Genomic DNA, 15,000 nt, shown 5'->3' on the forward strand with positions numbered 1-15,000 from the left:
AAGTATATTTGCTTGTAGATATTTTTTTCTTCTTTGTAACACTCTTCCGCCCTAGTCCAAGAAATATCTCTTAGTTTTATCCACACCTTTTACTGATCAGAACAATAAAGTCAAGTCACTTCTCTTGTTTCTTTTAATGATATCGGGTACTATGTTTCTACTCTGTCCTCTCAGTTTACCTGCTAGAGTCTGTGCGCTCCAAGGAGCACGCTTCCGATTACGCCACCAGCGTTACTACAAGACTGGGGATCGATTTGGTAGTTGATCTTTATACTTTCTGGATCCTGCATCCTCCATTTTGTGCTGGGACCACACGTTTCCTTGTTGTTCCTACTCCCAGGGCGATCTTCACAAAAAAACATCCCTTGTGGGAGGAGAAAGAAGGAGACGGCCACTGAATTCATGATGAGCTACAGGTCGACTGACCCTGATAATAGCTAATAGGGATGGAAAGGATGATTGCATGGGATCTTTCTCCGAGAGACCGTGGGGGTTAGCGCTGGGATACCGTGGGAGTAAGGCCCTGTTCACACTGGCGGTTTGAACCGTGGCGGATCAGTTAGTGTAAGTCAATGGAAGCGCTTACACATAACTGTACATTTTTCCTTGACTCTGCGGTACCGCCGCGGTTTCCGCGCTGTTCGAACCGCTAGTGTGAACAGAGCCTAGTGTCGGTACAGTATTTCTATTCTGGCCTCGCACGGTTTATCTACTATAGTCTGTGTGCTCCAAGGAGTCCGTTCAGGGCGTGGCATAACTCTTATTATCACCATCCTCAACTACTGAGACAGTCTCTGAATTGATGTAATTCTCTTTCTCTCTCTCTCTCTCTCTCTCTCTCCTCCCTCCCTCTCTCTCTCTCTCCTCTCTCTCTCTCTCTCTCTCTCTCTCTCTCTCTTCTCTCTCTCTCTCTCTCTCTCTCTCTCTCTCTCTCTCTCTCTCTCTCTCTCTCTCTCTCTCTCTCTCTCTCTCTCTCTCTCTCTCTCTCTCTCTCTCTCTCCTCTCTCTCTCTCTCTCTCTCTCTCTCTCTCTCTCTCTCTTCTCTCTCTTCTCTCTCTCTCTCTCTCTCTCTCTCTCTCTCTCTCTCTCTCTCTCTCTCTCTCTCTCTCTCTCTCGTTCTTTCCTCATCCTTCCTCTTCTTTTTCTTCTTTTTTCTTATTTTTCTTCTTATTTTTCTTCTTTTTCTTTTTTCCTTTTTCCTTCTTTTTTTCTTCTTCTTTCACACATTTGGTAACCCCACCCATGCCTCAACCTGTAATTACATTAGAGACGCCTCCTCTTCCCACGTCGGTGTAGTTCGACTTTTTTTTTCCAGAGGGAGCCATCTTCGTTTGCTTTCACTTATTCCCGTGTGTGTGTGTGTGTGTGTGTGTGTGTGTGTGTGTGTGTGTATTCACTTCGGTCTATGGATCACGTGCTGGACTCGTGATCGACAGCTATTTCCCTCCCGCAAGAGAGCTCAGACCGATCTGTGGGTAATGTGTGTGTGTGTGTGTGTGCGTGTGTGTGTGTGTGTGTGCGTGTGTGTGTGTGTGTGTGTGTGTGTGTGTAATCACTTGGTCTTTTGGATCACGTGTTGGACTCGTGATCGACAGCTATTTCCCTCCTCGAAGAGAGCTCAGAGCTCGTAGGTCCGATCTATGGGTAATGCTATGACCTTACACACACACACACACCCAACTCCCCGCCCACGAGAGTCAGAGTAACGACCCGGAACGCAGCTGTACCGAAATAATTTCGGCCCTGGGCAGGATTCGAACCAAGCACTACGCGCACCACCATGCTAGTAGTTCATCGTTCTACCAACTGCGCCACCGAGTGTGTGTGTGTGTGTGTGTGTGTGTGTGTGTGTGTGTGTGTGTGAGATCTGATGAGAACCCAGTGACTTTTCCATCATCAAGAGTCCTTCAGTATGTGTTCGTATGTATGTCAAACAACATAAACGAATTTAAAGCGAAATTTGATGGATAGAGACAGAAATGGAGTTTTATGAGCGAAACTACTTTTCTATATATGACAATCAAGTAAACACACAGATACACATAGAAAAGAATAAGAAGAAATAGAAAAAAAGAAAATTCAAAGAATGTTAACCAAAATGGTCCCCCAGCTGAGCTCAGTAAAGGTAAGGAAGAGAGACTGAATAAGCAGAAATTGCCAACATTAGACGAAAGAAGAGAAAGAGGTGACGCAAAAACAATATTCACAATTCTGAGAACTAAATAAAAACAAAGGAATAACAAGGACACGCACACACACACACACACACACACACACACACACACACACACACACACACACACACACACACACACACACACACACACACACACACACACACACACACGACTCGATGGCGCAGTGGTAGCGTTCGTGGGCGCCACTACGGCGGTCCGGGTTCGAATCCCTCCCAGGGCTGAAATAATTTCAGTATCGCTGCGCTGCGAGTCGTTACTCCAACTCGTGGGTGGGGAGTTGTGTGTGTGTGTGTGTGTGTGTGTGTGTGTGTGTGTGTGTGTGTGTGTGTGTGTGTGTGTGTGTGTGTGTGTGTGTGTGTGTAAGGTCACAGCATTACCCATAGATCGGTCATATATGAGCTTTGAGCTCTCTTTCGGGAGGGAAATAGCTGTCGATCATGAGTCCAACACGTGATCCAAGACCATGGTGAACCATAGTGAATCACACACACACACACACACACACACACACACACACACACACACACACACACACACACACACACACACACACACACACACACACACACACACAAAACTTCTTTTTCCGTACCTGTTCATTATCTACCAAATGAATTAATCGTTAGAATCGACTTTCTCACATTTATCCAATTGGTGTTTTCACAAACGTTGTTGCCGTCGTGTACTCTGCTCGTTGCTCTCCTCCTCCATTTTGTTTTCCATCACTCGCGGCGCTAATGATGCGGTTGTTTGCTAATTCGTGATTTTCACAAATTTCTTTTTAATAGATTTACACACACACACACACACACACACACACACACACACACACACACACACACACACACACACACACACACACACACACACACACGCATACACACACACACACACACACACACACACACACACACACACACACACACATATATATATATATATATATATATATATAAAAATATATATATATATATTTCAAAAAGGCTCTCTGAGTGTTTTTTAATTACGCTGGAGGTAATCTTATTGGTACCTTTACAAATTGTATGTGTGTTTGTGTGTGTGTTGTGTTTGTGCTTGTTTCTTTGTGTGTGTAAACACGTTTATAAAACTACTTACATCTGTGGCCGTATGTTTGGTACACGATATAGTGATGTAGAATGTCATGCGTTTTATTCTTGTATTTGGTGATTGAAAAATGTCAGCTACTACTATAGTCTGTGCGCTCCAAGGAGTCTGTTCAGGGTATGGCAAACGTCGTGCCAAAGCAACCTTAGTACATGCCTCCTCCCCCCCCTCTCTCTCTCTCTCTCTCTCTCTCTCTCTCTCTCTCTCTCTCTCTCTCTCTCTCTCTCTCTCTCTCTCTCTCTCTCTCTCTCTCTCTCTCTCTCTCTCTCTCTCTCTCTCTCTCTCACCCTTATATCCTACCTATGTTCAATTTGAAACATTTTTATTTTACATTCTGTGTATAGTAAAGGAAGCTTTATAGTGCAATGAGTATCATCACTTTTCAGGAATATGACAACGATTTGCTATACCCCATCCCACTGGTCTCACCTGTGACACAACTCGGCGTGGCAACATGGGAGGGAAAAAGCGCTGTTGCCACGTTTCGTACAATTAATTCAAATTGTTGCTATAACCCTAAAAAATTATACTTATTTTACTTTACAGCTTTCTTTAGTATATACAGAATGAAAAATCAAATAGGACATAAATAGGGAATAAGAGAGAGGCACTAAGGTTGGTTTGTGCAGCTAGTGGTAAATCAGGACTTATACCACACCCTGAACCGACTCCTTGGAGCGCACAGACTATAGAAGATTTGAATACATAGGAAATAATTTTGTATTATAATTCATGTAAGGTCATTTTTGATTGCAGTTGATTTATTATCAGACGTATGTCGCTCTTCATATTTTTCTTGTGTTTATCAATTTATCATTATTTTATCATTTATTTGTTTATTCGTTTATCTATATTTTCAATTATTTATTTATCTATATGTTTATTGATTTGTTTTGATTTATTAATTTGTTTATCAGTTTATTTTTTGTTCGTTTATGTATTTCTCGATTCTTTTATTTACTTATTTATTTATTTGTTTATTTTATTTCAGATTCATACAACAAGATTTCACAAAAGACATGCAGTACGCGGGGCCGCTCCGGCGTGTGTATGTTCGTCTGGGAATGCATCAAGACAGACGGCACTCATATGGGGATGTGTATGCAAGGCTTCATGTTCGGTTCTTGCTGCTCACATGGCGGCAATGAGAAACAGTCCTCCTCCTCCTCCTCCCCCTCCTCCTCCTCGGGGTCCTTGAGCAAGGACCCCGTTGCCTCAATCATCTCAGGACTTCAGCAAAACCAGACACACCCGTCAGTGCTCCCTGGAAAAGGTGCGTCCTTACAGCTGGCCCAAGATCCTCCGAAGAAGCCTAATCCCATAGGAAGTAAACCCCCGGACAAGCCTCTACTCCAGGGTCCCCCTCCACGGCTAACCCCTCGTCCTTACCCGTCACGTTTGTCCACGACCTCTGTGACTAAATCGACGAGGTTGCCTAGTCCCCCGACTACCCGTCCTGCCACGTCAGCGTCGTCTCCTTCCTCCTCCTCTACGCTGCCTGTCAGAACGACGCCGAAGACCAAAACAACCTCGGAGGCTTCCACGACGGTGTCCAGTACGACGACACGGCCAACCGATACAACGCCTCCGGCAGCTGGCATGCCCATCGGGAGCTGGTCTCGACCTCCGCCAATATCCATACCAGCTCCGTCTCCTCCGACACGTCCTACTAGGCCTCCTAAACCTCCTAAGTAAGTTTGAGATGATATCCTTCTAGTTATATTCCTTGTACCTTAGGGTTTACATTCTGTAATGTACGTTAGATCCCAACAATGGAAACACAATCGGTGGTTGTTTTTGCACTAGAATAATGATAATAGTTATCACCTCTGCAACCTTGCAGTATGCAATCGGTGGTTGATTGTTCTTGCACTGGGATAATGATAATAGTTATCACCTCCACTTATCAACTCTGCAACCTTGCAGTAGTCCTGCAACAGACATCGATCCCCTCAATAGATCTCTCCAGGTAGATACATCGGCCGTGTTGTTCCAGTGTGGGTCTAATTATCATGACCTTTTGCCTTTAAAGAAATACCTCGGAGAATCCTTTTTGATAATGGGGTGAACATAGAGCCGAAGTCATGGCAGAGATTTGTCAACAATTTCCTGTTGACTAAATATTTACCACTCGTTATTATCCACTATGAAACAAAACAGTTTAGGGAACTCACAAAAGTGTCTTAAAATTTTACATCCACTGGAATCAGATTTTGAGTCAAAATGGCAAGATTGGGTTCCATGAATCCGGACGTCTATAAACGGTTCCATCAATCGGGATATTAGGAGAATGTATTACATCACCTTTAAAACTAACGAAAGATTCCCACACCATTTCTTAATACGGAATAAACGCATTTTAATTTACTTAGAAAACCATGTAAAGTTTTAGATCCAAAAGTTCGAAAAATACATAACCAGTTTAAACAGGGATTAGAAGATTGTAGAGCTGAAATCACGATAAAACAACAGAAAAAAGACCTAAACAGTTATTAAGTTACAAAGGTGAAGAATGTTGGTAAGAAAACTTTATGAGAGGAGAGCTCGTGGTAGTGATAGTAGTGGTAGTAGTTGTAGTTGTGGTAGTAGTAGTAATAGTAGAACGTGATTTTCAGTTATATAACTCATTGCCCCTCTAATCTTATTTGTCGCAGACGGACACGACCGCCTTGGTGGTCGATAGCTCGACCTACAACGAGGCAGCCTTCTAGAAATACCATTTCCTCATCTGTGACTACCACAACCACCACCACAACAACAACGACAACTACGACTCCAAAACCCACAACAACGACGACCGCAGTGACAACGACGGAGGAAGTTTTGCCTGGGCCTGTGGCGGACAACAAACATACCAAAACAGGTAAACGACACGATTTCAATTTTCGCGCCAAATGTCGTTAATTTGAAAAGCTGGAAGACGACTTCGCTTGTCGTATTCCAGACTTTCCTAAGATCAACTCAAGAATATGTCTAATATTCGTATTGGTTTTGCTTCTCGTAGTTCGTCATTCAGCTTCTCAATGTATGACACAAAGGTGATTTGACATTTGGAGATTCGAAAAACAAAATATTGTAACCTAAGTCGTTTCTATTCGAACGAACTCATACGAGTCGCAAATGTATGACAGGGGCTTAGTGAGTACTTAAAGTTGAATATCCTATCGCTGATTTTCTTAGAGGACCTGGCAAGGATTTCGTAGTGAAGTTCACTGGTTAGATCAGAGGAAGATCTAGAAGTGCGAAATTCAGAAATGTTGTTGCCGTTATAGACTCTGGGTTACCATCGCTTCTATCCCTTGCGAACAATCAGAGGTCTGAAATAAGTGTACGAGTCAGTGTGTCATCCAGTAACCTGGATGAGACACACACACACACACACACACACACACACACACACACACACACACACACACACACACACACACACACACACACACACACACACACACACACGCACACACACACGCACACACACACACACACACACACACACACAAACACACACACACACACACACACTCGTGGCGCAGTTGGTAGGGTTCCCGGCTGCCACTACAGCGGTCCGGGTTCGAATCCTGCCCAGGGCTGAAATATATCAGTATCGCTGCGCTGCGGGTTGTTACTCCAACTCTTGTGGGCGGGGAGTTGTGTGTGTGTGTGCGTGTAAGGTCACAGCATTACCCATAGATCAGTCATATATGAGCTTTGAGCTCTCATCCGGGAGGGTAGTAGCTGTCGATCACGAGTCCAACACGTGATCCAAGACCATGGTGAATTACACTCACACACACACACACACACACACACACACACACACACACACACACACACACACACACACACACACACACACACACACACACACACACACACACACACACATGGAACGAGACAGAAAGCTAATTATGCATTTGATCGACAGTGACTAGAGCATATTTTCAATACTGGCTATAAAAATACATTTGATGAAGAGACAGCGGAAGCTGAAAATCAATATCAACGCATCATTCACCATAACTTAAATGCTTGACGTGAGTAGCCTGTAGGCGTACGCACAACCATATCATCTACATTTTTAGAAACTTTTCAGCTTCGAAAAACCTGTCAGCAGAGGCATTTGTGGTGTATTCGTCAACCTTTCGCATTGAAAGTGGTTGGACCTCAAAACGTTATAATTAGCTCGTAACCATGCAGGGAATAACTGTGACCCGGTAACCAGGTAAACTTTCATCCTTCAATTTGCCCTCTAACGTGGATCTCACACCAACATTTATATATTAACTGCAAAACATATAAATGGGCGGAATACATGGGAGAAATAGAAATGGATTTGGAAAACATTCTTGTGATTCGGTTATTGTTCATTAATAAAAAAGAAAGGAATACTCGAATGATGTAGATTGTAGAAGTATGAAAAAAACAGAGGCTGCTGAAAAAATAAAACAAATTTCGCAAACGACAAATATATACAATAAATATAGACGTCACCAAGATTAACACGTTAGGAAAAAACGGTAGAGTAATGTATTGGATCCTTAGATCGAAAAAGTGGAGATCAGTGATGATAAAAACTCGAAAATAAATCCTCCACGAGCTCGCTATTCACGAGAAACAACAAAACATCAACAAAACAAACAAAATATGTCAGTCTACCCGAGTCAATACCTACACTTTTAGAATTTAGTTTTTCTTCAAATTTTATCCAAACCAAAGTCTAGGTTTCCTTTTCCTGTTTATAGAATCAGTCGTTCATTCATTTGTATATTTATTCACTCATCTATTTTGTCATTCATCCAACTATTCATCCACACATCCACTCGTCCATCTGTCCACCAACACACCATTCACCCACACCCATCCATCCATCCAACTATCAACATTCATCCATCTTTCAACCAGGGAGCGGTAGTTTTGGAAACAAAAATGACGCTATAGCAAACCCGAACACTTCTACCATTTATCAACATTGAACTATATCACTAAACATCCACTAACTCACACTAAAATTCTGTTTATTGACCCACTTAGGAAAATCTATGGTGCTTCCAGGCCCCTATGGACCACAGGTGGGAAACCATTTCTACTCGTATTCGTCGTTTAGAAAGGGTGGATGTCCAAATGTCGACCTCACACGCTAACCCCACAAAATATGACTCCTTTAATCATATTGCCAAGCCGATAAGCTAAAATGTACCCAGATTTGTTCTTTTAACTTTACAGAAGTAAAAATTTTGGTTTTAAATAGAGTTTATAAAATTATAAGTTTCCCTCAAATATTTTGAAAATGTAATGGAGTGTCAATTTTAGACTCAGTCATCCCTGAAAAAAAGAAGAAAATCGTGTACGAGTATCCATTTTCTTCGGCTGAAAAAACGTTTGTAGAATAAGCTAAAATTGGCAATATTTGTATGAAGAAAAACACATTGAAACATGACAGAGCAAACTGGGACATAAAAATCAATAAATATGTAATGTGTGAATGAAAGAAGAATCATACAGGAAACTAGGAGAGTAAGAAAAGCCCGTTTATCCAAATATGGCGTGAATGAGTTGCCAAACGTCAGTTTTTGTACCAGTTTATAACATTAAGTCCTTTTTGAATGAGCCTTTGAATTCACTGCAGGATCACCGGCCTAGCCCATGGGGGATTATACAGCCTCATGTAATTCACTATTGTGGCTCCATCCAGTTTTGATAAAGTATTATGGATGATGTGAAGTGGATGAGTCAGAAACGAGTGTAATCAGTTTTTTCATACTGATGAGTTGCTACGTAGAAGCACTGAAGTGAGACAATAGTCTACAGCAGAGGTGTGCAACCTTTTTTCCCAAAAGGCCACTAGTCACGACGATCGAAGACGTATTCTGTGAGATTATATTGATAACGATAGATAATTAGTTTGTTACTGATTATATTTAAATTGGGATCACAAAAATAAGAATTGTCCGAAACAAATGTATTTTCCTTACTATAAATGAGCAAATGAAAGGCTACCGTACCTTATTATTATAATGTACAAACATAAATAATTACTTAATATTGGTTAATTGGGATCATTAACATAAGAATGATCAAACACAGACATTTTCCTGACCAATAATTAGCAAATGAAAGACAGCCAAGGACCACTCAATCTAATAATTAAAAAAATTCAAGTAAAATGTTATTTTCTGTTCTAATATAATTAAAATATGTACTTTAGTGAACGAAATAGAAAAATATGGTGAAAATGTTACACAAGAATATGAAATTAATCAAACTTTCGGTGGGCTCTAGTGGTAGCCATGGAAGTCACTGTGATTTGAATAATGGCTTAGCATTTCCCTGTAATCGAACCCGGTACTTCCACTTGTGAAGCGGAAACGCTATCCACCACTTCACAAGAGTTACCGTACTCTGTATAAGAAAGATTTTAACCTGACCTAACCTAACCTAACCTAACCTAACTTGACCTATCTAGATACAGTGAACGCTAGATTCTTACAATGATTACTAAATCATTCAATGTCATTATACAAGGTAGTGCGTAGACCTTTTCACAATAGACTTTAGGACTTAGCAGCCCACTGCAGGACCCCTTGGGCAGACGATACATCCTCTACGCATGGTAGCTTAGTACGAATCGCCTTAGTTTGAATACACAAGGGACTGTTGGTAAGATAAATTTCCAACAGTCAGTTGTATCACCAAACGTTCAAATTACTTAAGGGTGAATATACAAAAAACTTTTTTTTTTAATAAATAATAATGATAATAACAATAATAATAATAACAAAAATGATAATAATAATAATCCAACATTATGTTTTGTCATAAAAATTAAAATTACCTTAGGTTGAATATACAAAGGGTTGTTGGTAATTTATATTACCGTGGTTAGTACAGGAGTGGTAGGTGGAGCGGGGAAGGAGGAAGCAAATCATATTACCTGACAGAACCACCATTTTCTAGAAATGCCAAAGTGGATACGTTTTCTAAGATACGACTCCATACTGTGAAAAGCAAAACGATAGTAATAATGATAATGATAATAACAATACTAATGTAAGTAAATATTTATATAAATAATAATGAATAAGTAAGTGCCCTCAAAGTTTTCGGTGTTTGTAGTAGTATTAGTAGTAATAGCAGTAATAGTAGAAATAGTAGTAATAGCACGGACGATTAGGAAAAGATACAACAAAGTTAAAACCCCATAAACACGAGCCAGTCATCCTTACTCTTAAAGTTATCCAAAATCTATTGTCTCCATATTCCTTTACTTCAAACTCTTTACTTGTATAATTTACTTATTACTTATATACTCTCGACCTCCACATATTCTCCTTCCTCATATTCGCTGTAATCTCCAACAAACTTTCCTTACATCCGTTGTCTCTCCACGCTGCGTTCACACGCTTTCCAAAAGCTTATCTCAAATGCTGAACGCATCGCATAGTTCTTCGCGAACCAGTTCAACACTATGGGACAACAATGTATGATGACTAAAGAACACTTTCCAACCAGACGATACATAAACTTTGTCTTTAAACGTCAACATGGTTTCATTTTTCTTCAATATTCAAGTGGGCAATTGATCAATTCGACACTTGTTGTTTTTATGATTGTACTGAATAGCCTTTTGTATCTTTAACATATAAGGGACCAGTCACTGAGGCATACATTTAGGGGTCCTCCAAGATGGACAGTGAGGCTGTCCACTTTCAAAACCCGTCAACCCCTACCTCTGTCAGGAGGTTGCAGCCCTGAGAGGCTGACACTTTGTCCCCGGACTAGACCCAATATATTTTTCTATCAACTTCAACTGTATTTCTTGCTATTTTCACACATGGAGAGCTGACATTTGATGACTGCTCTACTCTCAATACAACTTTGAGCTGGTGATATAGAAACAGTCTCACACACAACACAGACAACAGTCCAAATTTTCCTCCTGAAGAGACTTGTGGAAGGGCTGAAGGACCGTTGCCAGCCACTGTGGGGCTGGGGGGGGGTTTCCTCTTAGTGAAACTCGAGACAAGGATTCATTGATTCATCGTGTTTAATGACCGGGAACTTGATTTTGTATTGCAGATTGCGGAACCCCGAGGATCAAGCCGACTCTTTGGCCCCAAGCTCGCATCGTCAACGGCTCGACAGCTGACTTCGGCGAGTTCCCATGGCAGGTGTCGGTGCGAAGGACGAGTTTCTTCGAGTTTTCGTCGACACACAGATGCGGAGGTGCCCTCCTCAACGCTCGTTGGGTGGCCACGGCTGGACATTGCGTAGATGAGTACGTACTGTGTTTACAGCAGATTTCTTTAAACCCTGTTTCGGAGATTTGATATTTAATTCGCCTACATCTATTCCCCCGCCCCCCTTTTTTTTTTGGGGGGGGGGTGAAATGTCGCTCCCACGGGCTTTGTTTGAACCCGTGCGGTGGTGTTTATGGTAGACAAACCTTGCAGAGAGGAAGTGGGATGGTGTAGCTTGTCAGTGGGGCATGGGGACGGGATGATGATAGGCTACAGCTGTTGGAGCGGCGGCGGACGCTCTAGTAGCTGACGGAGGCTCATAGGGGCTTTGGAGGCGGCAGAAGCGGCTCACGAGACCTTCAGGGGAGCCAGTGGTCCCCGTCTTAGGAAAGAGATGGCGGAGCAATCGCTCAGGTAGTGGAGGAGGTCGGGATTTTCTGCGGTCATATTTGAGTTGTTCTCTTTCAGTGTACCCGGAGAAAGCCTCTTCCTCATTTGACAAGTCAATCATCAAGATCTGAATTTCCAACTCCTTTCTCCGCTTTGTTCGTAAATTGAAGACCAAGATGCCAGGAGAAAACGAATTGTCGTCTGTGCTTTCTTCTTCCTGTACCTCCTAAACCATGAAAGATTTTTTCCATTCTCAGGGAATCATGTTACTAAAATGGAAGGAAGGGTGGAAAAAGATCTTGTGAAAATATTTAATCACTCTAGATTGGAGTATGCAGTATGCAGCGGTGTCATCCTTATATATATATAAAAAGAGATGAAATAGAGGAAATGCAAATGGCGTCAACCATAATGGATCCTAGCACAGTAGATATATTGTACAAAGAAAGTCTTAAAAAGATGGACTTGGCTTCGAAATACAGAAGAGGGGTGATATATATATATATATATATATATATATATATATATATATATATATATCTATATATATATATATATATATATATATATATGTATATATTAATTGGGTTTAGAGCGATGATAGGATTAGATAGAATTGACAGAAAAAATCTGTTAGTATGGGACTTTGTTAAAAAAAAAACATGGTACTTGCAAGATATCAAGAAATACAATTTTTTGTATGGATGCATTAATTTGGAAATTTGATGAATGAAGATATGGTCTCCCCCCCAAAAAAAAAAAAAAAAAAAAAAAATTAAAGTAAAGATTTATCAGTAGAGATGCAGAGATGGTCTTTTGAGCGTAAATCTTTTCCTGTATGTTAGAATTAGGTAGATACACAATCAGACGCACGCACACACACACACACGCGCGCGCGCCGAATTTCGATAAATAAGAATTTATTGGTGCTTCTTCCTCTGACGCAATACACCTTTCCCACACCATGAAAGGCATTCAAATCGTTCGCTGCCGTCATAGCACTAACCATTGTGCAGCCAATATGAGATGACTTGCAAATGGTATTCGTGTTTTTCGAAGCATGGAAGCCTGAATGACGCCTCTAAGAACGTACAGTGAACAGATAGCGTCACGGGTTTTGACTGGATTGGTTTGCGCCTGACTAGGATCACGCCCTTTGCATTCCCGTGCACTGCTTACACGCCCATTGCATTCTTGTGCAGCAGCAGGACGCCCATCGAACCTTGACAACATCAAATGCTCAGCCATTTTGAACAAGCGAAAGTCTTCAGCGTCTGCATAATCTCGACGGCGACATGACGTCACCCGAATCACGACGCTCAGACGACAACAAAATCCATACTTAAGTGTCTTGGCTTTTGGGGAGGATTTATATTCGCGGTTGGGAGAAGACTCATCAGCTCGTAAACCAAGATATTCTTGCCAGTTTATACAACGAACCAGTACCCGTCATAAACACCAAACAAGGACAGGTTACACGCTATAAAATGAAACTCGAAATAATGTAAAGATTTCACTTTACCCAGTACCGTGTATATGATGAAAATATGTAAAGCGCCTTCAGCATAGAACTAGACACGTTGTCTAAAGTTAGTAAATCTACAATGTAAAAGGTAAATTAACTTAATTATATTATGAATATGTAGTTTAGTCATAACCTCTATATTGTGCATAACTGTTAAATACCTTTTAGAATCGCGTGTTCTACGTTTTGATAGATAAACCTGAAATTATAATTTGTTATTTAAATGTTACTGTTCACACACACACTTACGGTGTAACACTTTTTGAACACACATGACTCGACGGCGCAGTGGTAGCGTTCGCAACCGCTACCCCATTGCTCTGAATTCGATTCCCGCTCAGAGCTGAAATAGTTTCGCTATCACTGCGATGCAAGCCGGCACTCCAAATCTCATGGGCGGGGAGTTTTGTGTGTGTGTGTGTGTGTGTGTGTGTGTGTGTGTGTGTGTGTGTGTGTGTGTGTGTGTGTGTGTGTGTGTGTGTAAGTTCATAGCATCACCCATTGATAGGTTATGAGATCTATGCTCTCATCCGAGAGGATAATAGATGTCGATCACGAGTCCAACACGTGATTCAAGACCATGGTGAATCACACACACACACACACACACACACACACACACACACACACACACACACACACACACACACACACACACACACACACACAGTGAACCTCGAGAATGCAGCAGGAGACAATATGACTTTGTTTTTTGTTTTCTTAAATTGCGCAAATGCCTTTGAATCAGTGGAATAGCAATGATGAACTTAACGCCCAAAATTTTTTGGCTACAATTCGTCAACGGGAAGTTATAGAAAAAAAAAAGATACGAGAAAAAGAAGAAACTAAGGCTGGACGATACATCTTACCGAAATTAATCAAAATCTAACATGAAAAGGAATTTCCAGTGGGAAAAATAATTTTTCGACATTAGGAAATCGACTGAACTTATAATATACATATCCGGTCGAGCCACAGAACCTATCACTATGTTTAAGTGTCCCAAGACTGATAAGTTATCATAAGTCTTGCCACTCTTTGGCCACTCCCAGGAAGAAGAATTTCGATGCGTCAGTAAGTAGGAATACGACGACAGACTCTCCAGATAAGAATACCAGATGTCTTTGGTGAGGCTTTGGAGTGTTTGTATTTGACATCAAAACGTGTATCTTCTCATGTAGGTGTCTTTTAGTAGCCACGTGTGTTTATTTTCTATCATTCCTGTCATGTTTTGCACACACACACACACACACACACACACACACACACACACACACACACACACACACACACACACACACACACACAGCGACACGACGGCGCAGTGCTGCTACAGCGATCAAAGTTCGAATCCTACCCAGTGCTAAAATAATTTCACTTTCGCTGTGCTGCGAGTCGTTACTCCAACCCTCGTGGGCGGGGAGTTGTGTGTGTGTGTGTGTGTGTGTGTGTGTGTGTGCGTGCGTGCGTGTAAGGTCACAGCATTACCCATAGATCGGTCATATATGAGCTCTGAATTCTCTTC

General features: G+C 41.4%; 1 protein-coding gene across 1 annotated transcript in view; it reads left to right on the forward strand.

Moving 5' to 3' along the window:
- LOC143040507 (uncharacterized) overlaps nt 1-15,000 on the forward strand; it is a 62,539-nt gene that overhangs the window by 27,464 nt on the left and 20,075 nt on the right. Inside the window, exons 3-5 of the mRNA XM_076211599.1 lie at nt 4,315-5,014; nt 5,978-6,186; nt 11,400-11,598. Of these exons, the coding sequence (XP_076067714.1) occupies nt 4,374-5,014; nt 5,978-6,186; nt 11,400-11,598 (1,049 nt within the window). The 5' untranslated portion in view covers nt 4,315-4,373. The remainder of the gene's footprint in view (nt 1-4,314; nt 5,015-5,977; nt 6,187-11,399; nt 11,599-15,000) is intronic.

This window comes from Oratosquilla oratoria, chromosome 28, assembly GCF_046742065.1.
Source record: "Oratosquilla oratoria isolate Oo_2021 chromosome 28, ASM4674206v1, whole genome shotgun sequence".
In the NCBI taxonomy this organism is placed as follows: domain Eukaryota; kingdom Metazoa; phylum Arthropoda; class Malacostraca; order Stomatopoda; family Squillidae; genus Oratosquilla; species Oratosquilla oratoria.